The sequence below is a fragment of the Thermoascus crustaceus genome (genome assembly GCF_041956765.1).
Source record: "Thermoascus crustaceus strain CBS 181.67 unplaced genomic scaffold VTN00scaffold_2, whole genome shotgun sequence".
Lineage (NCBI taxonomy): Eukaryota > Fungi > Ascomycota > Eurotiomycetes > Eurotiales > Thermoascaceae > Thermoascus > Thermoascus crustaceus.
The window spans coordinates 1,490,365-1,513,453 of NW_027192528.1; the positions used below are offsets into that span (position 1 = coordinate 1,490,365).

At 49.5% G+C, this 23,089-nt stretch overlaps 9 protein-coding genes and 1 non-coding gene across 10 annotated transcripts; 6 read left to right on the forward strand and 4 right to left on the reverse strand.

The window, feature by feature from the left end:
• Positions 1 to 63: 63 nt before the first annotated feature.
• On the forward strand, positions 64 to 845 carry VTN00DRAFT_4057 (uncharacterized protein; the record flags this gene model as incomplete). The annotated part of the gene is made up of 5 exons (XM_069430443.1): positions 64 to 220; positions 281 to 388; positions 435 to 613; positions 670 to 771; positions 822 to 845. The coding sequence occupies 5 exons, from the start codon at positions 64 to 66 to the stop codon at positions 843 to 845; spliced, it is 570 nt and encodes a 189-aa protein (XP_069289578.1).
• Positions 846 to 1,629: 784 nt separating this feature from the next.
• VTN00DRAFT_4058 (uncharacterized protein) lies at positions 1,630 to 3,672 on the forward strand (the record flags this gene model as incomplete). The annotated part of the gene is made up of 5 exons (XM_069430444.1): positions 1,630 to 1,716; positions 1,833 to 1,876; positions 2,853 to 2,929; positions 2,989 to 3,163; positions 3,237 to 3,672. 5 exons carry the CDS (start codon positions 1,630 to 1,632, stop codon positions 3,670 to 3,672), a joined length of 819 nt encoding a protein of 272 aa, XP_069289579.1.
• A 1,280-nt stretch (positions 3,673 to 4,952) lies between these two features.
• Positions 4,953 to 5,024, reverse strand: VTN00DRAFT_t78. Its single transcript has one exon. It is a non-coding gene; the product is annotated as a tRNA-Glu (tRNA).
• Positions 5,025 to 7,215: 2,191 nt separating this feature from the next.
• Positions 7,216 to 7,458, reverse strand: VTN00DRAFT_4059 (uncharacterized protein; the record flags this gene model as incomplete). The annotated part of the gene is made up of 1 exon (XM_069430445.1): positions 7,216 to 7,458. One exon carries the CDS (start codon positions 7,456 to 7,458, stop codon positions 7,216 to 7,218), a length of 243 nt encoding a protein of 80 aa, XP_069289580.1.
• A 71-nt stretch (positions 7,459 to 7,529) lies between these two features.
• Positions 7,530 to 9,123, forward strand: VTN00DRAFT_4060 (uncharacterized protein; the record flags this gene model as incomplete). The annotated part of the gene is made up of 3 exons (XM_069430447.1): positions 7,530 to 7,785; positions 7,854 to 8,015; positions 8,075 to 9,123. The coding sequence occupies 3 exons, from the start codon at positions 7,530 to 7,532 to the stop codon at positions 9,121 to 9,123; spliced, it is 1,467 nt and encodes a 488-aa protein (XP_069289581.1).
• A 1,146-nt stretch (positions 9,124 to 10,269) lies between these two features.
• VTN00DRAFT_4061 (40S ribosomal protein uS14) lies at positions 10,270 to 10,690 on the reverse strand (the record flags this gene model as incomplete). Its single annotated transcript, XM_069430448.1, has 4 exons — positions 10,270 to 10,278; positions 10,366 to 10,404; positions 10,481 to 10,541; positions 10,629 to 10,690. 4 exons carry the CDS (start codon positions 10,688 to 10,690, stop codon positions 10,270 to 10,272), a joined length of 171 nt encoding a protein of 56 aa, XP_069289582.1.
• A 2,190-nt stretch (positions 10,691 to 12,880) lies between these two features.
• VTN00DRAFT_4062 (uncharacterized protein) lies at positions 12,881 to 13,528 on the forward strand (the record flags this gene model as incomplete). The annotated part of the gene is made up of 1 exon (XM_069430449.1): positions 12,881 to 13,528. One exon carries the CDS (start codon positions 12,881 to 12,883, stop codon positions 13,526 to 13,528), a length of 648 nt encoding a protein of 215 aa, XP_069289583.1.
• A 560-nt stretch (positions 13,529 to 14,088) lies between these two features.
• On the reverse strand, positions 14,089 to 16,840 carry VTN00DRAFT_4063 (uncharacterized protein; the record flags this gene model as incomplete). The annotated part of the gene is made up of 6 exons (XM_069430450.1): positions 14,089 to 14,672; positions 14,728 to 16,219; positions 16,281 to 16,530; positions 16,593 to 16,648; positions 16,706 to 16,733; positions 16,791 to 16,840. The coding sequence occupies 6 exons, from the start codon at positions 16,838 to 16,840 to the stop codon at positions 14,089 to 14,091; spliced, it is 2,460 nt and encodes an 819-aa protein (XP_069289584.1).
• A 57-nt stretch (positions 16,841 to 16,897) lies between these two features.
• Positions 16,898 to 19,334, forward strand: VTN00DRAFT_4064 (uncharacterized protein; the record flags this gene model as incomplete). The annotated part of the gene is made up of 3 exons (XM_069430451.1): positions 16,898 to 16,974; positions 17,162 to 17,396; positions 19,008 to 19,334. The coding sequence occupies 3 exons, from the start codon at positions 16,898 to 16,900 to the stop codon at positions 19,332 to 19,334; spliced, it is 639 nt and encodes a 212-aa protein (XP_069289585.1).
• Positions 19,335 to 21,346: 2,012 nt separating this feature from the next.
• On the forward strand, positions 21,347 to 22,084 carry VTN00DRAFT_4065 (uncharacterized protein; the record flags this gene model as incomplete). Its single annotated transcript, XM_069430452.1, has 1 exon — positions 21,347 to 22,084. One exon carries the CDS (start codon positions 21,347 to 21,349, stop codon positions 22,082 to 22,084), a length of 738 nt encoding a protein of 245 aa, XP_069289586.1.
• Positions 22,085 to 23,089: the final 1,005 nt, after the last annotated feature.

Here is a 23,089-nt window from a genome sequence, read left to right on the forward strand (position 1 = left end):
TTGTCCGCAGAGTATCACCTTGACGACCGTACACCTTTTTCTGCTCCTGGAGTCTTATACAAGATGCGCGCCCTTACTGAAGAGGAGACAAAGACGCTCTTTTCGAAGCTCGCCAACTACACTGGCCGCTCGCTCAACCATCTTATCGCCCCTCCATCATCAGACAGCGAGAACCCCAATGACCGCCATGTTTTTCGTTTGCATGGCTCTCGAGTCTACTGTAAGAACATGATAAAACTACGAATACTTGGAAATAAAGGCAATTGCTAATTCAAGCCAGATTTGCGCCTCTCGATCGCAAACCTTGCAACTTCTATCGCACGCCCGAATCTCCTCTCTCTGGGCACCTGCATTGGAAAGTTCACTAAGACTGGAAAATTCCGCCTGCGTAGGTTCCCTGTCCCCGGAATCAGATGCAAGTGCTGAGTATCTAGACATCACGGCGCTGGATGTGATCGCACCGCACGCGAGATACAAGGTCTGGATCAAGCAGAATGGTGAAATGCCGTATCTGTATGGAGGCAACGTTGTCAAGGCCCACGTCGGAAGGTGGAGTGAGGATATCCCTGAGCACCAGGGAGTGGTTGTGCTTGGAATGGATGATACCCCTCTGGTAAGACATTCTGGGTAATTACATGTAGCCTATGGACCTTATTGACGTGTTTTTAGGGCTTTGGCATTACAGCTCGGTCCACTGCTGAAGCACGACGACTCGATCCTACCGGTATCTGTGTGTTCAGACAGGGTGATATAGGAGAATACCTGAGAGAGGTAGGTGCTCCTCGATCGGTGTCACTGAGCTTGTTTCTAACAACTTGCAGGAGGATACGCTCTTTACGACCTAAAAGTTTGCGCATAGCTTCTGTCGACTGCAATGAGCGGTGGCGTTTACTTTTCTGGCGGCTACAGGTGTTTGGGAGTGAATTTTGTTTTGTATTTTCTAGACCAGGGCCTAAAAGTTCATGCTGGGAAATTAAATTGTCAACATACCATTACATGAATCGAATCTCTTTCCTTGAGAGTTCTATTTTTGCAAGCTTACGAGCTGATCTATGCTGGCAAACATTAGGCTATTTTCAAATGGGACATTGGCCCACTTACCTAATATAGCCTATATTGGGATGAACTACAAGACTTCTGCCGTAGGAGCGCTGGAGACGAAGGTACCTTCCAACGCAGTTGGGACCAGGGAATGTATACACTGTAGCGTCACTAATACTGTTAAATTTGAATAAAATATATCTACTAGCTTGTATTTCTAAATTATCCTGGCAAGGCAAACTTAGTTGTTTTATCATCACAATCTACACTGCCGGTATCCCATACACCTGCAATGTTCCGCCGCGTCGCGTGACTGCACGTGAGCACGATGGGCCAAGCTTCGCTGTCAGCGTCGGACCGCCATCATGGGAACCCGGCGACTCTGTCATACAGAACACAAACAAGTACTTCAGTGAATCAAGACAAACTGGGCCCTTTCAGGTTCTCAGCAGCAGTCATTACTTTAAAGATCATAGCTCCCTTCCTTACCTTCTCCTTATTTGCACCTTTCCTACTTGCATCCATCTAGATCTAAGTTACTTTAGCGCCGAGATCTGCCTGCGCGGGTCACTCGTCACCCACTTCACCATGCCGCCCGCTTATACCAGCTCTCAGAAGCAGTGCATTTCACAGTTTGTGAGCTTTACACAGGCAAAGGAGTCTGTGGCTGCCAAGGTACTATTACCATTTTTCATCATGATTCTCACTGTTTATCTTGTTGAAATCTGCATTCATGGAGACAGAGTCTCGATATCGAGAAAAGAGGACTGACGTTTGTCTATCTGACCTAGTATCTCAGAAGCCACGGATGGAATGTTGAAGAAGCAGTTGATGCGTACGTGTGATCTTTTCATTTCTGTCTTCGTGTTCCCTTTCTCTGTTTTTTCCCATCCAGCGTCTAGTCTTGGTTCATCTCTATTCTTCTGCTTTCTGCCCTCTTGTTATTTGAAACTTTTCAAGTTACCGTCATGAGAGATCGCTTCACTTTCAGAGGCAGCTAGTGAAGCCATGCTGGGGGCAATGCACGTGAGGACTGGTCCTTCAAACCATTGGACGGAAACCGGGATTCCTTGACAAGCCATAAGAAAGCTCTCCTTTTTTTGCTGGGTCGACCACCAAACAGTTTCCTAAATCTAGAAGAGGAAGACACGTTTGTCTAGTATGTGTCTGATACCTTCGCACTTTTATCAGTGGTCGGCATCTTTACGCTTGCAGTTTGCATATTTTCATTTGGAACCATTCTTTGGGAGCTCTAGAGGCCAGATATTCACAAGCTATCATGGAAACAATGTATACCATGAATAAAGCTTTGATTTACTGCAGCCTCGCGTCCCAAACAATCTTTGAGAAAGTCCAGGCACCCTACACCGCCCCTTCTCTCGAGACCGGTCGGATTCGTCACAGATGAGAAATTGAATGGGCCTGTGGATAACTTTACGGTTGCAGCAAGAAAGTCTTTGTTCGATTATGTTGCGATGTATCTGCCGCTCCAACTATAGGACAGATGAGGAAACTATGATGTGCTTCATGTCCTAGGAAGGCAGACTTTAGTCCATAAACATGCGTGGGCTGTCTAGAGGCGTATTTCCACCGTACTTGGCTTTTATTCTAGGAAGCAAATAAGCGGTGGCATAGCAACGAAAATGAATTCGATGTCCAGTTTAGATTTGGAGGATCGGTCCTAGTTTCAACATAACCTACAATATTCTTTTTTTTGGGCCAATCCATTTGTCTTTTTGTTCTTTGCGACTGTTTCACAGCATTAAAAGATTCGCAGTGTCAGTGAATGCTAACTATTCTCGCCGTCGCAGTTACTTCCAGAGCCCTCAAGGCGCAGCCTCTTCTGGTACCACTCAGGCCCTCAACAAGATATTCGACAGCTATCGAGGTTCGTATTTCTCAACTGTGGAAGACCTTGCTCAGATAGCATTGCTAACTGATGCTTAGATGACCCTGAGGAGAACCCCGACGGCGTCGGTATCGAGGGTGCCATGAAATACCTTGCAGATATCCGGGTCCAGTTGGACGAAGTGGCTTGTTTCGGCGTCGCTGAGCTGCTCAAGTGGCCTGCTATGGGTGAATTTACCCGAGAAGGTTTCGTTGAGGGCTGGAGGAATGCCGGGTGAGAATGCTACCTCTCTCCTTTACGTTATCTTGGGTCAAGGATCATCTCTGACAAATCTCTATCGAAAAAGATGCGATTCGATTCCCAAGATGATAAACTACGTGACCGCGCTCCGTACTCGCATCACCGCCCAACCTGATGTCTTCCGCCGCGTCTACCGCTATGCATTCCCGCTCTGCCGTCTCCAGGGTCAGCGCAATCTGCAGCTTGACATCGCCACGGAGCAGTGGCGTCTCTTCTTCACCACTGGACACGGAGGGATTCAATGGAACACCCAAACAACTCCGTGGCTAGACTGGTGGATTGAGTTCCTCGAAGAGAAGGTCAAGAGACCGGTTAACAAGGATCTCTGGGAGCAGGTGGAGGTCTTCATGCGCAAGACGCTCGAGGACGAGAACTTTAGCTGGTGGAGCCCTGATGGCGCGTGGCCCGGTGCTCTTGATGACTTCGTTGGGTATGTGCAGACCAAGAGGGGCCACCGCGGGGAAGCTATGGAAGTTGAATAGATCTGACGATAGACCATTCACGCCTTGCTTCACTTCTCTCTATGTGGCAGTGGCATATGGTTTACAAGATGCAAAGTCTGGGCGTTCATAAACAGCAGTGGTACATTACACCCACTCAAGCTAGCCCCTGTGACGATGGACGAGAATAGAAATGCATGAATGAATCTACTGGACATGACTCTTCACCGTACAGTATGAAGGTAACTTAAAAAGAAATCGTTATGAGCACCTTAGTTTATTGATATCTCCTATCTCCAGGAATGTACTATTGCAGTCTTGGTCAATTGGAGGAAATGTTGAAGTCGATAAGTCTACTTAGGTACAGTACCTAGTGAAGAGGCACACACTCTTCTGTATTTGAATGGGTGTACTGCAATAGCTGTACCGGCCTGATAATGTAGGTCTACCTTGGTAGGTACTGTACTAGCCAGCAAATGGGACTTATAACCGCCTGCGTCTGGCATTGTGGCTTTTAAGTACGGAGTAAAATACATAGAACATGGACGTATGTAGGTTGCTATCGGGGATGTCGGGAGGGGAGATCGGGTCCCCAAAATGGCATGTACTGACTTATAATAGGCGCAGATAATCTCTGTCAAAATCATTCATTCCTTTACTGTATATTTAGGCTGAAAAAAAGGGACGCTAAATGTTTCAGATCATTGTGTCGAGGGACAGAAAATTTGAACTTGGGCCTTCCATATCCGCCAGCCAAGCGGCGACTGGAGACTTAGCTGAAACTGGAGAGTACATAATCAAGCCTGATCTGATAAATATTAAAAAGAGCTCACACGGAAGGTGCCCGACTGAAACAGCCACAGCATAGAGTTTGGAGGAGTCCATGGTATCGTATCGAACTGGATCAAAGGGCGGTTCCAACCGCCAGGGCTTTCTCTCTGTCTCTCCCGCATGCATGTTTCTCGTTCTCAACCTTCACGAAAAAAAAAAATGTAGGTAGGGTGGCAGCACCAAGTACGTAGTACTAATGACCAGAGGCAGAATCATGTACTGTGCCTAGGTAGGTAGTATCTAGGTACTTGGAATGTTGGAGCTTCTATCCTGATCCGTTCCTGCAGCTCTGTGGAGAGGGCTTACTCATACTGCACAGCCAAAGTCGCGCATTCAAGATCCTAGCACGAATGCCACGACATATCCCGGTTTGACTAGGGACTTGACAGGGACCAGTGCGGGTTCTTATCTTCATCCATGCATGGAGGAGGGAAGTGGGATCGTTCCACGAGCTAAAGAAAGTTAAGACAGTAAAAAGAGAATAATTTAATTTCCCACACCGGGAATCGAACCCGGGGCTGTCGTGTGAAAGACGACGATGTTAGCCACTACACCATATGGGATTCACATTGATAAGCTCCCCATAAGCTGGACTGAAAAAATTTCGGACGGACATTATGTCACTATTTACCACTTACCCAGATTCATCTTCACCACGCTCCGCCAGCCGACTTCTGATTCCTTTCGCTAATCGCCCGATCGATCTGACGCATAGTGCCTATTGTGTAGTATACAGTGATATTGGGATGTGGATGAGCCGGCCCAGGCAATGAGCAGATAGAGAGATGTCTCAGCTGCAACTCTCTTTCTCTCTTCCCAACGTCATTGCAGACTCCACCAACTTTCTTGTCCGGTCGAGATCTGGAATAACTCTTATCCTGCAGCAGGCATATTAGTGCTGCTGAAGATGACGACGCTCCCTCCACTGATTTGGATCGCTACTGCAGGGGTAAAAGAACTAGGTACCTGCTGGTACGGAGTAGTTTGTGCCACTTGCATTGATTATTAAGCTTAGGACTACGGCAGGAAAATGTGATATTGTTGTGACTCTTCCGGGCGCTCCCAGGTCTACTGAACTGCGCACTCTGTAGGAAGAAAAGGCCACTCAATGCAATCTGCACATTGAACAGCTTCGTGGCCGTCCCACACACGGAAACTTCAAGTGCTCAAGCAATCAATCAATAAATCAATAATTGGATGTCGACGGGCTCGGCGACTTGGCATTGGCAAAGACAGCGGCAGGGGAATGGATCAAACGGATCGATGATCGCACAGTTAGGATCGACTCCGATCGTGCCGTGTCCTTTTTTAACTCCGTAGTTATTATTATTAGTTCCAACTCCCTGAGCCGATCATGATGAGAGTCGGCTAAGGTAGCCCAAGATAGACAAGGCAGACGTTCGGTCCACTGGGCCCTGTGGGTAAAAATACTAAAAAAACTAGAAAGCAATCTCAGGCACTATTGGAATATGACAGGCGCGCCGCCAATCACTCAACTACCGGTGTCCGGTGCGGGTGGCGGTGCTTTAGGGCAGCCTGATTTGATTTCTCCTAGACCCTGGCACAATGCGGCACTTTATTGAAGCTTTTTTCGCTTTCCCTCTTGGACTCTTAATGACGCACACAACAATAATATAATGTATTATTGCATATTTCTTTTTTAAGCACTTTGCATATAGCTTTAGCAATAATACGCATATTAAAATATCGAACCGAAGCCGTTAAATTTATCTAGCTCAGAACATACCGATGGGATGGATGATGGTTCCCATTCTGTCCAAGGTTCCGGCTTTAACACCCTCAAAAGAGAAATCTGAGTCATCTACTAGATCGAATGCAGAATGTCAGAGTCAGGGGTCTACCGTCTGCTCCTTCTCGTCGAGGGTTTTGGAGTTGTGGCTACATCATGCAGCAAGTTGACCTGTATGTAATATGCAATGTACTGCTTATATGCATGCTGTAGTGGTGGACCGATCCAACGCCTATCAAACAGACCAAGCTGGTGAATCCCACAAGAGGCAAAGGACACTCGAGGCAAACGCGGGGAAGGGAGACATCGCTTAACTCGGATGGGAAGAGGCAACGTTGCAAGCTGACGATGACGATAAGGGGTCACGACTATGGGGTGGATCCGAGGATCAATAGGTCGACAAGGTCTTGGCCATCAGCGGCGCGAAAAAAAGTTTTTCGTTTATGCTTTCGGGTCGTAGTCTGTGATTCTGGGATCCAGCGTCTGTTGGTAGGGACAGGCTGTTCAGAATTGCCTGGACCATCACGGAGAACAGAAAAGAGACTGTTTTCACGGCGAGTCCAGACCGCGGCCAACCCCGGAGAGGAAAGGCGGGCATCGCTCCGCAAGCAGTCTAGCGCTGAGTTAAACCTTGGGTCACGTGCAGCGCCCGCTCCAGCCTCCAAGTCCAGGCGTGCGACAGGCGCTGCGAGCCAGACCAGACATCGAGACAGCGCCGACTCTCCTCCCCGTTCGACCCTCTTCCTCTTCGCCTCAGTCTCCCCGTTATTCTCATATCTATATACTCCCTCTCAGTCATTCTTTTCTTCTTCTTCTTCTTCCTTCTCCTCCCCCCCCCGTGCTGCCACGCCCCGACGTTTATGCTGTTGGGACACATCCGCCCCGGTCTCCCCCTCACTCGTCCAGCCTAGGCACTCTGCCCACCCAAGGTTCCTCCGCGCTGCCTCCCCGCTACGACGCCAACACCCTGCTCCTCGCACGTTTATGATCTAGTTCGACACGCCTTAAATCTGTCCCAAACGCTCAACCCCGGTTTCGACATCCCCCCGGTTCTTCTGGGAGCGCACCGCACCAGTCCATGTTCGGTCCCGTCTAGGCGCCCGCCCTGCTGTTCCTGACCGACAGCGGCTGTCTGCCTTTGTCAACCTGTTCTCCGACTCGTTCTCTGTTGGTGTCTTGACCACACATCCTCCTTCTATCCCCTTTGAGGTGATAATTTGAGGATCTGCGGGGCACCAACAGTTCATCCGGACTGCCCTTTGCCTAAGCTACTGCATATTGCGGGCATAGGTGTGAGCTTCTTGATCTACAATTAAAAATGGCCTACCACGCGGATTCAGATGCGGATGACGAGTATGAGCGCAGTGTTGTGCCCTCCCCTCGTCTGCCAAGCGATTCAGAGGCCTCTCATAGCGATTCGGAAGCGCCTTCAACAGAGAACACTCCGACAACATATGGCAACTCGGGGGAGGAGCGCGGCTTACCCAAGACTATTATCACAGAGTGGACAGCGGAAGAATGTGCGGATTTTGTTGCCAGCCTGGGCCTCCATCAATACTGTGAGACATTCATAGGTTAGTGGTCGAGTACATTTGGGATTTAAGGTGCCTGCTGATCTGACTGCTGGTTTGCAATTCTGCAGAAAACGAGATTGTCGGGGAAGCTCTTATCGCGTTGAAACATGACGAATTGAAGGAGATGGGTATTAATAGTGTCGGGCATCGATTAACGATCCTGAAGAGCGTCTACGAGACGAAAGTGAAGCAGGATATCCCGTTGGATTCGGATCACTATATTCCCCTATGTGCGTATCGCCTCCTCTTCACTTGTGTTTGGAAATGTTGCTGATTGGATTATGTGCAGCGGCGGATCAGAGCTTGAACGAGAATGCCACTCAGGAAGACCTCGCTCGAATCATACAATCGATAAGAATACGGGATGAAAGGATTGTTGCTGCTGAGGCTGAGCTGAAGAGGCTTACGGAGGATTATCGTCGACTACGAGAAGAGCTTCTTCCTGTGTTTAAGATGGCTAAAGACCGATCACAACCTCTCCCATATCAACCCCCCTCGTACGGCCAGACGCTCAGCCCTGAATTGTATAACCACGAAAATCAGCCCCTCACATCGCCTCCTGCAACGACGCAAGCAGAGTCTAAACCAGAGAAGCTTACCTCCGGTCTGTCGCGAACCTTGTCAAAGAAACTCTTTAGTGGAGGTACGACACCCAAGAACCATTCTCCTACACATATCCCGCCGTCCATCCAAGAGGGGAAGGCATACGATTCGAACCTGGATCCTTCCGCAGCAGCAACAGCTGCTTCTTCTCACCTATCCGCGTCCATGAATGGTCAATCTTCACCGAACACCGCGAATTTACCGTCTCCCACGTCTCCTAGTCACTTCCCCCAAACCCTGGCGTCGCGCTCATACAACCGAGATCACTCCGAAGACGCAATAACCCCTCAATCCCGACAAGAACGGTCAAATCACGCCTCAAGCTCTCGCCCAGACCCTCCGAACTCCGCTTCCCGGACAGAGTCGAGTCGGGGAGGCGAGTCCGGAGCACCGAGTGTCGAGATTTTCAAATCATTCCGTGTCTCCATGGACGATCCATGTCACAAGGTCCTTCCCGCTGCGTTGAAGAAATATAACATTCAGGCAGACTGGCGGCAATATGCACTATTTATCGTATACGGCGACCAGGAACGGTGTCTGGGTTTGGACGAGCGGCCTCTGATACTGTTCAAACAACTGGAAAGAGAGGGACGAAAACCCATGTTTATGCTCCGAAAACAAGCGCCACCTACAGACCCGGCATACACGGGTGGTACCGGCTCTGCACCCAACAGTGCAGGCTTCAATTCAGGGTTAAATTCGGGTCAGATACAACTACCGGGTGGAGTTTTGTAACGTCATGTATAGATTGGGAAGATCTTGGACGACGCTCCTGCTTAAGATACCCCGAAGGCCCCCGAAGGCCGTTGCGCGAGCTTTCTCCCTCTTCTGTTTTCTTCAATTCATTTTTGAAATACAACATCGCATCCTCTTTCTACATCCCTTCTTTATGGGATGGAACCGCACGGTTTGGATGGGTGTGTTTATCGGTTGAGCGTCTGGGTTCTGGAGATTGGGGTTTTCTTTTATATGTACCGGTACGGGAAAGCAAGCGATGAAGTGAAAGATGGGATTTAAATATATTCTTCTCTCAGTTTTCTTCCTTTACTTTCTGATTCCTGGTTACCGTATTCCCTTTTACGTTTTCATGTTGTCTATTCCCCCTTTGGTTTTCTTGTGAGCATTTGAATGGAGCAATAGGGATGAGGGTGATGTTTCTTGTCTATCTAGGTATCGAGTATTTCAATTCTTCTTTTAACAATCAACAAAACGATGGTACGCCTAGAAAGGAAGACAAAATGGTATGAGAAAATGTCTGTGTATATGCTTGCTTATTGGTCTGTACGTTGTCGATTTAGTCACATTTGGTTGAAATTGGTCATCATATCTGTATCGTGTCAGTAGATTAGCTTGATGAATACGCCGTTCCTAGGTTTTATCACTGCAGCCTAGCGACGCAGTGCAGTTTGCGCTTGTCGACTCGTTGAGCTTGTGAGATGCACAGTGTGGAAGTAGGTAAAACCCCAGGGCGTCGATTTTTCAATTGCTACTTGAACTTAATGCAGGTATACAGGAGCAAAGCGATGGACCAGACGCCTTGCTCCCAACCGGTCCAATTGTCAAGTCAAGTAAGAATCATAGGATGTGTTTCTCTCTCTTTCGAACCCAGATGTGAAAAAGGGAAAAAGAAAAAGATCTCATTATTGATCTCGAAATTTTTCGTTTACACCCATTTCAATTTCAATCAATCAACCCCGGAGTTAAAAACCAATGTTGTTCATCATCCTTCACCGATTTCTCTAGAAATTGTCCCACTTTGCCCATTTCATTTTCTCCATTTCTTGAAATTGCGAACGGAGAGTCCATTGTTCCGGTTCGGTTGATCGTGACGGCTTTTTTTTTCTCAATTGTCGGTGGATGGATGGTTTGGGTTTAACTCATTCATCGGTACTGTAGACCTGTTAGTCTACTTGCTCATCGATCGAACAAAGCCAGATTGTGCCCGTGGGTAAAGAAAGAGGCGTGGAATGTATGTACCTTGATGAAGCCGATGTCTGTAGCCTTCTCACGGAAGCACTGTAATAAAACATTATCCATTAATATCACCGTTCCACAGACTTCCTTTGGTATTTGTGACTCGGAATATACGAACCTGACGGCAGACCATCAGACCGTACTTGCGGATCAGACCGGCCTTGTGCGCGCAGACACGGCTAGATTTGACGAACACTCTCCGTCAGCCTTCCCTTCTCATTCTCACTTGCCAAAATCACCACCAGTTTGAATTTGTGTGAACGTACCACTGACGGCTGCCCTTTCCGAAGTTGCGGGGGCGGCTGTACCAAACAGACTCGTGCGTCATCTTGATTTTGTCGAGGTGTAAATGGGAAGCAAACGGTGTTGCTGTATCTGACGAGCTTGACGAGTCGACGAGGGTGTTGGAACGAAGGGGAAATACAGGCTCTCTTCTCTTCTCTACCCTAATTCTCATCTGTGTGCTTGTCGGATCCCCGGCGCTAGTGCACCCGCGGCTGTTTAGCGAGCGCTAGTCCTGATCTGGTTTAGTAGGGTTGGTGGAAGGTTTGCTGCCGGCTGCCGGACAAGGGTGGTTTGGGTCACGTGGTCGGCCCCCAGGCTTGTCTCCGACTTGGTGGTCCGGAGTATCATCCGCTATTCTTCGTTTTGACTGACTCTTCTCCATCTTTGTATTAGTTTGTAATGGCGATGATCCTACTGCTGAATTTATATAGAGACTATTTCTATGAGGGGATGATAAATCCCCTGTTATTCAAAACTACTGGACACAGCTCACGCCGCTTGCACTCGAGCTCGTGGCAGACGGGCGGCGAGACTCACCTACCTAACTGGACAAACAGACGGACAGACCTGGAAAATGCGTCTCGTCATCGTTCTAATAACTCCATAAGCCCGTGATTTGGAGATGTGGTTTTGCATAATCAGATTCGGTGATCCCATGCTCGTCCCTGCATCTTGATTCTCGACCATGACTCTTTGCGCTCATGATATGGTTTTGCTAGTACAGTACTGTGCCATATCTTTCGTCACCCCCTCCCCTGCTACCTGCTGTCTTGGCGGGTTGCTATTCTATAACCAACATGACTTTGAAGCCACTGAAGGGTACCTGGACACTATGATAGGTCACAGACCCTAGACAAAACCAGCCTGGATTGCAATATAGCAAAAGCAGCAAATTAAGTGGCTTGAAAAGGGACGGAGGGGGTACCGAAAGATATGGCAACCTAGTGTATGAACTTTAACGGTTTAGGAGTCTTCAATAGGACCATTTATTAGATAGCCTTCCATGATGAAGTCGCAATTAATCAATCAGGACAAATTATTGCAGATGTGATTTCTTTAGGTACATATCACGGTGCTGCGGCAGTTTCTGTTCGGATCCATACGCTGTGGAGGGCTAAATGCACAGGATACCCAGTACAGTGCTGTAGTACTTGATGCTGATTTCTACAATTCCCCCCTTTCATTTCTCATCACCTATTATATTTTGTAGAGGGCATTGTTTTATTCAAGTAATGTCAGTCAAAATGCCTACTCCCGCTCCCGAAGGCCGGGGAACAATTCATTCCCGATGAGGATGGGGGCGAGGTGGTACAGAGTATACGCTATCGAAGGGGATCGCAATGGCCTGGTCACTAACATAACCCATCCTTCAAGTAAAAAGCACCATAGTTTAACTGGATATCACAGCGTCCCCTGGGATCGATGCGGTTGGCTCAAGGTTTCGGTCCAGGAACGGAACGGGCGTCGGAGGGCGGAGAACGTATGACGTGCAGCCCGGGAAAAAAGTTAGTACGGGCAGAAAGATAGTACGGAATCAGAGCCAGACCAGACCAGAGTTATCTTAAAAAAGTTCGCCATTCATTCATTAAAAGCAGATTTGCAAAAACTCGACGCTCATTCATTCCTAACATCCACGATTGCTGCGGTGCAGTTACAGTACTTATACAATGATGTCCTTTTGCGCCGCCGATATCGCTAATTAATTAATCAATTGTCGCCGCTGAGTTGAGTCCTTTGAGTTAATTGAAGTACTGTACTTTTTTTTATATACCGCGTCGCGATTCGGACGGATATATTCGTTCGCCGCCGGAGTTATAGACGGACAAACGGAGAGGGAAGAGATTTTGGAACCCTTTTCAGGTGGTTAATATTTTATTTTACAGTTTCGAAGAGAGATCAATGTGAGTTGGTGGCGCTCTACTTTGTTTTGGTTCCTTTTGGCTCCTGAATGCGGCACAACAAGTTGAGATGTTGACAGACTGACCGACTGAATCGATGAAATAGATCTGTTTCCTTCGAGATAATCCTACAAACCTACCTCCCTCCCTGACGCGCCGGAACCCTCTTTTCTGTACACTACATGAACCATCGACCTCCTCCACCTTTTACCCTATCCTAATTTAATTCCCTACGAATACGACACGACGCGACACGAAACCGCCCCCCTTACCTTATAACCCACGCCCCTCTCTCCATACCTACCTACCTACCTACAGCTACAGACCGACCAACCATGCCAACAACAGCAGAACCCGCGCCCACCTCCGCCCCCTCCCTCTCCGAGATGGAAACATCCCCCGAAACCCTCGAATCGTCCCTGATCACGCACCTCGCGTCGACCTCTGCCCTCGAAGACCTGCATGCGACGCTCCTCGCCTCTCTCCAGCGCGCCGGGTGGACGGAGCGCATCCGGACCCTCTCTCTCGAGCTGCTCCGCGCGGGGCGGTGTGAGCGGTTCGACGACGTCGTCGACACGGTGGTCGCGCTGGCGGAGGGGAGGACGCATCCGGCCGTGATGTCTAATAATAATAATAATAATGGGGATGGGGATGGGAGTAGCATGAATGGTGGAGGAGACTCGGATCGGGATCGGGATGCGGACGCGTTCTTCGAGAACGTAGACGTGCGGATCCCCCGCGCGGTGGTGGACGAGGGGGTCAAGGCCATCAAGGAGGCGCTGAGGGAGGTCGTTGTTATCGACGACGATTCGGATGGGGAGGGCGGTGGCGATGTGCAGGAGGAAGGGAAAGGCGCGGTGAAGACAGAGGCAGCGGACGAGTCGGCGACAGCGGCGTTGAAGAATGGTCACAATACGGCTGCCGGGAAGAAGGCATCTAAGCACAAGCCCAAGGCCGGGAAGGATGTGAAGTCAAGTCAATAACGACAGGATGTCTTCTTGATCACTGATCCTTGGACCGCTTTCGATCCGGCGGAGTCCGCTTTTCGGACTGTCTATAATTTCGATAATGGTGGTGATAGATCCAGGGTGATCTCCTGGTAGAGACGCTACGGATTTGGGTCAGGAGGATGGCGTTGGGGAGGTTGGATATTTCGCTTGTCTACTGCACATGTTTCGATAGATACCATCTAGAGAAGCCTTCAGAAGAGGCAAAAAGTGTAGCGTGAGATGGACGTCTATTCTGGAGAAATGTAGAATACACTCAAGAGCTAGATCTACGCGATCCTCAGTTCCACCTGCCAGATCCGATCTTCTCCTTCGTGGATATCTACCATTGCGTGGGCCCAAGATCCAACGCAGACAGACTCCACTTACTCGTCAACAATTATGCCATGATATGCGTGAAGAAAAAGAAAAAACAAGAGGGAGATTTCGGGGAAACAAGACACATAAAGAACCAATTGCAGAAGCAAGATTCAGAATCACGCGTTCCACCAATCCATACCCTAAGGTCTGATTAAGTCCTAAACGTAACTAACCGTTTAGTCGTAGAGGCTGTCGTCATTGCCGGCTTCACCGAAACCGTTCTGGGTGCCAGCAGCCTCCTCAGCAGTAGGAAAGCGGAAGAAGCTGCTGCCACCAGAGTTCTTCATGCTCTGAGCGAAAGCCTCATAGCGTCGGATCTCGACATCGCTGACCGACCGACGCGCGGACTGCATTGCCTCCTCGAAGTGAGCACGCGTAAGCTCTGGGACGGGGTCTTCGCCTTCTTCCTCGTCCATCTTGACGTCCTCGCCCGCAGCCTCGCGCTCCTTCTGGCGCTCAATATCAGCAGCAATGGACTGCTTGATGGCGAGCTTGACGGCGCGCTGGGTAATGAAACCAAGGTCGGCACCGGAGAAGCCGTGAGTCTTGCTGGCAATGTAGGAAAGGTCCACGTCGGGTGCGACTGGCGTCTTGCGGAGCTGGGCCCTGAGAATGCTCTCACGGGAGGCCTGGTCTGGCAGAGGAACATAGACCAGGGTGTCGAGACGACCAGGCCGGCACAGAGCAGCATCGAGCTGTTCGGGGCGGTTGGTTGCGCCAATGACGAAGACGTTCTTCTTCGAGGTCATACCGTCCATTTCTAAAATTCGTTAGTGTCTTGTCAGCTTGGGAAAGAGGGACGAAGGTATTCTTACCGGTCAGAAGCTGGTTGACGACACGGTCAGAGGCACCACCGGCGTCTCCAACAGAGCCTCCACGGGACTTCGCGATGGAGTCCAGCTCGTCCAGGAAGACGACGCAAGGAGCAGCAGCGCGAGCCTTGTCGAAGATATCACGGATGTTGCTCTCGGACTCACCGAACCACATACTCAGCAGCTCAGGGCCCTTGACAGAAATGAAGTTCGCGGCACACTCGTTGGCCACGGCCTTGGCAAGCATGGTCTTACCAGTACCCGGAGGACCATAGAACAAGACACCGCGAGAAGGCGAAAGACCGAACTTGAGGAACTTCTCGGGGTGGTCGACAGGATATTGCACGCTCTCGATGAGCTCGCGCTTGACTTCCTCCAAACCACCAATGTCGTCCCAACGGACGTTGGGAACCTCGACAACGGCAACCTCGCGGAGAGCCGATGGGTTGGAGACACCAAGGGCGAAGCGGAAGTTCTCCATGGTGACTCCAAGAGAGTCAAGAACCTCAGCGTCAATGGTGTCCTCGTCAAGGTCAATCAGATCCATCTTCTCACGGATCTGCTGCATGGCAGCCTCAGAGCAGAGGGAGGCAATGTCGGAACCAACATAACCGTGGGTCTCCGAAGCGATAGCCTCCAGGTCGACATCCTCCGCGAGCTTCATGTTCTTGGTGTGGATCTGCAGGATCTCCAGACGACCTGTTGGGTCTGGGATACCAATGTCGACTTCACGGTCGAAACGTCCGAAACGACGCAGGGCAGGGTCGATGGAGTTGGGGCGGTTGGTGGCGGCCATAACGACGACGTTGGAGCGCGCCTTCATGCCGTCCATCAGGGTGAGAAGCTGGGAGACGACACGGCGCTCGACCTCTCCGTTGGTCTTCTCACGCTTGGGAGCGATGGAGTCGATCTCATCGATGAAGATGATGGCCGGGGAGTTCTTCTCTGCCTCCTCGAACGCCTTGCGGAGGTTCGACTCAGACTCACCGGCCATCTTCGACATGATCTCAGGACCGTTGATCAGGAAGAAGAAAGCGCCGGTCTCATTGGCGACGGCACGAGCCATCAAAGTCTTACCGGTACCTGGAGGGCCGTACATGAGAATACCACGTGGAGGCTTGATACCGATAGACTTGAACAGCTGCGGGTGGCGAAGAGGCAGCTCGACCAGCTCACGAATCTGCGCCATCTGCTTCCGGCAGCCACCAATGTCGTCGTAGCCGACCTCGTTGAGGTTACCCTCCTCGTCCTCGCGCTGGATGGGCTCTCCTTCGCAGTGGATGATGGTATCCTGTGCAACGATACCGTACTCTGGAGGATCAACCTCAACCACCTTGAACTCTACTTGTCTCATACCACCACGGACAGTGAACAGATCACCTTGCCTAACTGGTCGGTAGGCCTCGCGGAAGTATGGGGCAAGGTAGACATCGAAGAGAGAGCCGGTGAGACCCTCGACGGTGTCTGCGATGGGTAGAACAGCAATGCGCTTGGCCTGAGCGCGGATATGGTTAGAACAAGCTCAAGATGCGGGGGAGGGGCACTCGTCAACTTACATATTTGATGTCTGGGCAAGGGTGGACGGTGATAATGTCTCCGTGCTTGACACGCAGGTTATGTCTCACGACACGGTTGATACGAGCGCTTCCATCATCGAGATCATCATCCGCCAGCACGATCAGGACGGTGTCCCTCCGCTTCTTGCCCTTCACCAAAACTGTATCACCCCTGAAGAGTTGGAGGGTCTCCATGGTGTTGTTCGAAAGGGCAATGATGGAGTTGTCATCGTTGACGGCATCAGTCACACTGTGTGCGCTCCTGTCAGCGCCCGTCCCAGCAGCTCGAGTGGAGAAGTTGTAAATACTTACATCAACGAGTTGGGCTTCTTCTTCTTCTTGAGGATGGCTGTCGAGGTGTCGAGCTCCTGCAAACTTTTAGTATCGCGCGATCAGGTGGCGTGTCAGGTGGAAAAGAAGCCTACCTCTTTCTTCTCAGCGCCCGAGGGGTCACTACGCAGCTGTTAGCATGGCACAGAGAGCAAGGGCGGGGTAGAAAAGGGGACGTACTTGAGGTTCACCCTCTGCTTGGAGTGGACGTGATCAGGCTCGTAAGACATCTCGAAGGTGTTGCGAACTCGCAGTGGGATATGACAAGCTGTGTGATAGCAAGGTAGATGGGGATACCGGGCACGTCACTAAGCGACGCAAATAAACCCGGAGAGGATGAAGAACACGAGGGGCAGAGCTTGCTGTAAAGAGACTAGTTGAGAGAAGGAGTGAAGCAGGATCCAGCAGACAGGAGGTGTCTGGAGGAGGGGAGGTGGGTTGGAGATGGGGGAGAAGAGTGAGAGTTGGAAGAGGTCTGGAGGTTGGCAGAGGCAGCTCCAGTTATGAGGTGACGATGTCCAGTGAGCGGTGGTGACCTGATGACTTAGCAGGTCCGGCGGGCCAGAAGCGACGGGAGCGCTGCGCTGTCCGCCCGCGGCGCCAGAAAGGACAAGAGGCCACTTCAGCCCTGGTTTTGCCGCCACCGTCCGCCGGGCCCGGAGAAGCGTATGGAATCGCTTCGAGCCTGATATCCTAATCGCCTGGCCTTACTCACAGTCGGGCCACGACAGCCGCTGCAGCCTAGCGGTGTTCGTTGTCCTGGTGCTTCTCCAGCGTGATGCGGGGGTATGACACAACTCTGGGCCCAGGAGGGGACGCATCCTGCCCACCGACTTCATCCATTTCCTAATCGGGTTATGAGGGACCGGCTCGACGACAGACGCCACTTGATTACTGCACACCTTATCCGCAACCCTTTGCAACAGTCCTAGGTCAAGAATAATAAAATACTGATGGTTCTCTAATCAATCCAGTAACCACGAAATCAATTCTCCAACCATGTCTTCTGTCTCCCCTGAATGTCGCTTCTACCGAATCACGATCTTGGCCTCTGCCACTCAAGAGTTTCTAAGATAATTCCGTCCTCTTATCCTACAACAGGCAGGAAGAGGACAAGAAAATATAGGGGTGAATCTCTGCCTCATCTGATAGTCATGTGCCTTGGCAAGGAGGAAGTGGCAAAATCCATACTAGATTTAGGTGCTGACTTGAAGCGTTGTAATCTTTAGTCTATTCACATCCACCATGCTATTGATGATCATGTCTAGGTGAAATCTAGCAGGTTAAAGCCTTCAACCTATCTGGAAATAACCCGTGGTCAGTGCATAGCGTCCAGTTAGCATCTCTGCTATCCTCTCGGCAAGTATCTAGAATTATGTCGAATAGTGAGAATAGATGCAAGTATAGAGCATAATTGGCCCTCAGTGCACTAAATAAGTAAAAGCCTCCGTAGACCTATCACAGCTAAAAGGATCTGCAGATAAAGCTTAACCATAAAACCACATATATATAAAGCCTTTTAGCTAGAATGTATCTTACCCTCTATTAACTGCTGAGACCCATATACGCGGCACACATCATCCGAGTTGCTTGCTCACCCCCTGTCCTATCTAAAGTACCATACATGGCAAAAAAGTAAGGGGAAATCGACAGAGGTTCAGTGTATAGCACGCTTCTATCTGCGCTAGGGCCAAATTACAATGATCCATTTTTGAGAAGTCTAACAGCCTAAAAGTTAAGTGCATTAATGCAAAATACAGCCAAGATTGTAGTCTCTGCTTTTTCCTTTGTTTTTCCTTTATTACTTTCTTCCTTCCCCGTCCGCTACCGGTGAATTGCCAGTCCATGTTATATCCATCATCACGTCAGTGCTCAACACCACGGAGCTATTCGAGCAGATCCTTCTGTTTCTCCCCGAGAGGGATCTGCTCGTCCACGCACAGCGTGTCAATCGTTCTTTTCGCACTTTAATCACCTCATCTCCGTCTCTGCAGCAGAAACTTTTCTTCAAACGGATACTCAGTCGTGGCCCTGGCGGAGACGATAAACACTGCACATGGCACGCGAACCCCTTATTGTGCGCTGCCTTCCCACCAATATTCACCTCTTCACAAGGGAAATGGAATAAATTGAGAGGCAACCAAGTCTATCAGAATCTCGACTGGCAGAAGGAATCAAAGGCAGAGGTATACAAGAGACGGAAGCAAGCTGGCGACGGATGCTAGTTAGCCAGCCGCCGTTTCCCGACTATACGTGACGATAGCCTACCGAGTGAGAGGGAGCACAAGAAAGGAAAGATTCAAATCCGAGCTGCCAGATGGCCTTTATATGGGGATGCTTTATGATATAGTGAGGGATAATGTCAGAAGCGAAGCGGATATGTTTAACATAGAATAGTATGCGCCCGACGTGGACTCCGATTCCGATTTTGAAAATGGTGAAGATGGGCCTATCTTGCCAGAGGCCGAGGATTATCCAGAGGCCGATTTGCTACCCACGGATACACATATCATGATTAGAGTCGAGCACACCGTGCAGTTCGCTCGCTTGTCTGTACCTCTTCGGACGGTCGTTGGATTTGAGAGCGAGGCACATGAAATGGTGGAGCTGGAAGCTAAACACATGGACGAGGAACCCACGGAGGACTCCGAAAAGACGGACAAGTCTGACTCTGAAGACATGGAGGACTCTGAATATTCAGAGACGGAAGAAGTTATATTTTAAAGTAACATACAGTGCCTTCGGACTCGGCAAGCGCAAAGGCAGGAGACTTTGGTATATATATATTGAAATACTCCAGTCATACATAAGGCGATTTATTTCGAAGTGACACTTACGAGATCTACGCTGCCACCTAGTGATTCCTTCTTGTATTCCTGGCAGTTAATAACGATTACATTATTAATTAATTCGACATTGTCACCATCCTCCTATCACATAAGTATATACTGAATCTAAGTATCTATAGCCACAGAGATTTTCATCAGCACCAGACGCTTCAACTCCACATGTTCAACATATTACTAGACACGCCATAGTTGCTACTGTCGTTTCTACCGATGAGCTGTACATTCAGTTGCTCTCATATTTGCAGTAATTTCTATTATCGATAAGAGGATAGATCATCTGGGGCCTTGGTACCACACCCAACTCTCACTTCTGTCGTCTCCATTATCGTAACTCGACCATTCACTGGGGTGACTACTTGTAGTGACAAAGACCTTGATACGGATCGTGGTATTCGAATCATAGAGGATCTATTGAGGATCTATTGAGGAGTAGCTGATCCAGGGCATCGAGAGGATTATCAGGAGGATCATAATCTAAATTACGAAGGAAAGATCAAGGAAGTGGCTGGGCGAGGTGATTCAAGATTTTTTCTGGTACGAAATCCTATGTAAGCCTGCATTCGAATGGTACCTGCTTCGGAAGGACTGGAAGAGGACAAATGAAGAGTCAAAACCGCAGAGGTGACCGGCAAACCTGGTCGGAGTTATACATTCCAATGACCTCTTCTTCAAGTGACGGGGGACTGGGATTTGAGCCCAGTCAGATACCATGTAAATCACTCCATAATAATACTCGATCAAGATCCGAGGACCCTCTGTTAATTTTGGGCGATGTCGCGGCGTTGCAACTCCATTATGCATGTTACGTACTCAGGCTGAGCTCCAGGTCGATCATGGCGTGTGGCCGCGTGGGGGCCCTTCCCATTTCCGTCCCAGGCTGCAGCTGTCAACCAGGCATGCATGCTTTTTTATACATGCATTAGTCGATTCTTGGTCTCACTATAAAACGTACAGTACCTTCTACTAAGAGGTACCTTAGGTACCCGGGACCATGTAGGGTTACGTAGGTAGAAGCGTCTATATTTACTCGGAACCCTATGATTATGTGTACAGTACATCAACACAACGTCCCCTACATAGCATATGCGGAAGAGAGATCTACGTGGAGGAACATTGTTTATCTCTTGGCACTCTGCTTGATTCCGTGGCAGGTTCTTCAACCAGACCTGTGGCTCAGCAGCATAGCGCCAGGCATAACGTTGTTGGCCTGGTATCAACGTCTCCCGCGAGTTAGATAACTTTGCGAAAGCGAAAGCTTCAGCCTAGTCCCCTGCTGCATCCCATGGCTCATCGGGGGGGGAATAGCCTTGCTGGCTGCCTTCCAGGCACCTCTTTTCTCGTTTACATGGCACTGACACCACGTCATTTGCTGTCGGTCAGTCCTTCACCCGTGGCACCCACACAGCGGAACTGTGGGTGTGTTTCCGGGTGAAATGCTATCAGATGCCAGATTTCTGTGTCTTAAGCATACCTACCTGGGTATCTTGTGCCCTTCCAGTTTCTAATGTAGTTTCTGCCTCTGGCAGACCGCTCTGCAACTTGTAAAAAACTCAGCCCTGTTCCTAGTGTATCTCGTTTGTGTATGAGGCATCTGTTGAAGTTGCTTCCAGAGAGCATCCTGTGCCCAAAGAGGCCGTTAAATACGGAGCCTATTGATCTAATCCGATCGTCATGGTAATGTTGATATTCAATAAAGCCACTGCTGTGACTGTGACCGACATTCTCTGCATGCTCGTCGTCCTTTTCTTCATGATCCCTTCTTCCCATTTCGCAGAGCAAGAGAGAGGAGCAGCGACAGCAGCAGGGCATCTGGGGCATCCGGGGTTCCCTTTCTCCTCCTTAAGGAGATTGGGCGTCCGTCATAATAATATCCCCTGCTGCTCCAAGATGGAAATGAAACTGTGGTACCCAAACGACTTGCGACTCGCCGTGAGCAACACCTTTTCTGAAAGAGAGGTAGATGACTTGCTTCAAATGCCCGGTTGCGCTCCTAGATTCGTCTACGGAGTCCTGATGCTTCCCACTGTCCTCAAGTACTACATCGAGATGGACCAGAACGTCGAAATAGAAAGATACATGACCCAGGCAACCCTATTCGGGTACAAATTATACCAGTTCGCCGAAGAAAGCTCTCCCGTGATCGCCCGCTCCTCGGACCCCGAAGCAGCCGTGGAAGGGATGCTTATCTTCGGCCTGGACGAAGTCCAACGAAACTCCATCTATGATCTCGAAGGCGGGCTGATGGACCTGGTCAGCGTCGACGTCGAGATATGCCAGAAGGAGAGTCGCCATCTTCGCAGCATGCGTACCATCGACGCGGTCGGTACATTTGCATGGAAGGGTTCCAAGGAAGGCCTGATAGAGATCGGGTCTACGGCGTGGAGTATCGACAACTACCTGAGCAGCCAGTTCTACGACCATATCGCGAGGTCCCAGAATGGCACCTGGCCCGAGGCGCAGTACCAGTCCCAGTCTCAGTCCTCTTCCGGGGAGTCGCTGCGAGCTCGTGGTGGATCTTCTACTGCAACCGGGGGTCGAGAAAGCGGGAGCAGCAACAATAGTCGCAGTCGCTTTCAGTCTTCCTTGGAACGGATACTGGAGGAGATGCAGCTCAACGAAGAGTAAAGGGCCCGAGAATATCCCCTTCGCTCTTGCGTGTCTCCAGATTTTCAATGTCAACATATGGTCTGGTGTCTCACTTTGGCATGGATGGACGATTGTTACTGACAGTACCTTGTGGGAGAAAGTCTGGTTCGGAGACTCCCTTTCTCTCCCTGCTTCCGAGAGCCGTGCAATGAGAATGGAGAAATAGACGACGGATCCAGTCGCAACCAAAGAAACCTTAGACGGCAAATACGTATAAAAAGGACAAAGGCCACACATACATAGATGGAGGAACAGTTTCAGCATATATGACACATCATCTCTATCTCCATCTCAAACACCTACCCGCATTTGGCTTCCTCATCACTTGGATCGATGTTCCCGAATTTTCTCATGGTCACTGGTCCTTCATCATTAAACACTTACATAGATCGTTTCCGACTTTCTTACTCAGATTCCATTCCCGGTTCAAACAAAAAAAATCATGTTTCCCTTTCCTCTCCTTGTCATCACCCATCACGATATGATGTCTCCGATTCAGATACCCTCCAGCACTTTTTTCTTTCTCTTTTCTTGGGCGTTTGCATGCAGTTTGTCTTGTCTCATTTTTTTACTTATTTACTAGACTAGAACAAAAAGAACGAAGAGAAAGGAAAAACAGAAGAGAAAGGGAGAATGTAGATAAAACCTCATCCAGCATCACATGACACAACAGATACATCGTTCATCTATTCATACATACACACCAGAATCCCATTCCATCTACCTTCCCTAGCTAGTCAAGCAGTATTTATACAAAGAGGGGAAGGGGAGAGAAAGAAAAAAAAATCTCAGTGCCAAATCTGGTCCACGCAGTACAGTAGGTACGGGTCGAACGGATGTTTTCTGAATTGCAACCAGTTCCAGTATCTGTTTTTACATTATATATAAATACCTAACAGCACATACATCCCTCCAATCCACGAAGTAGGTATATACTCTCACTATCTAGATTCATTTTTTTAGAAGACGGGAACCACTACGTAC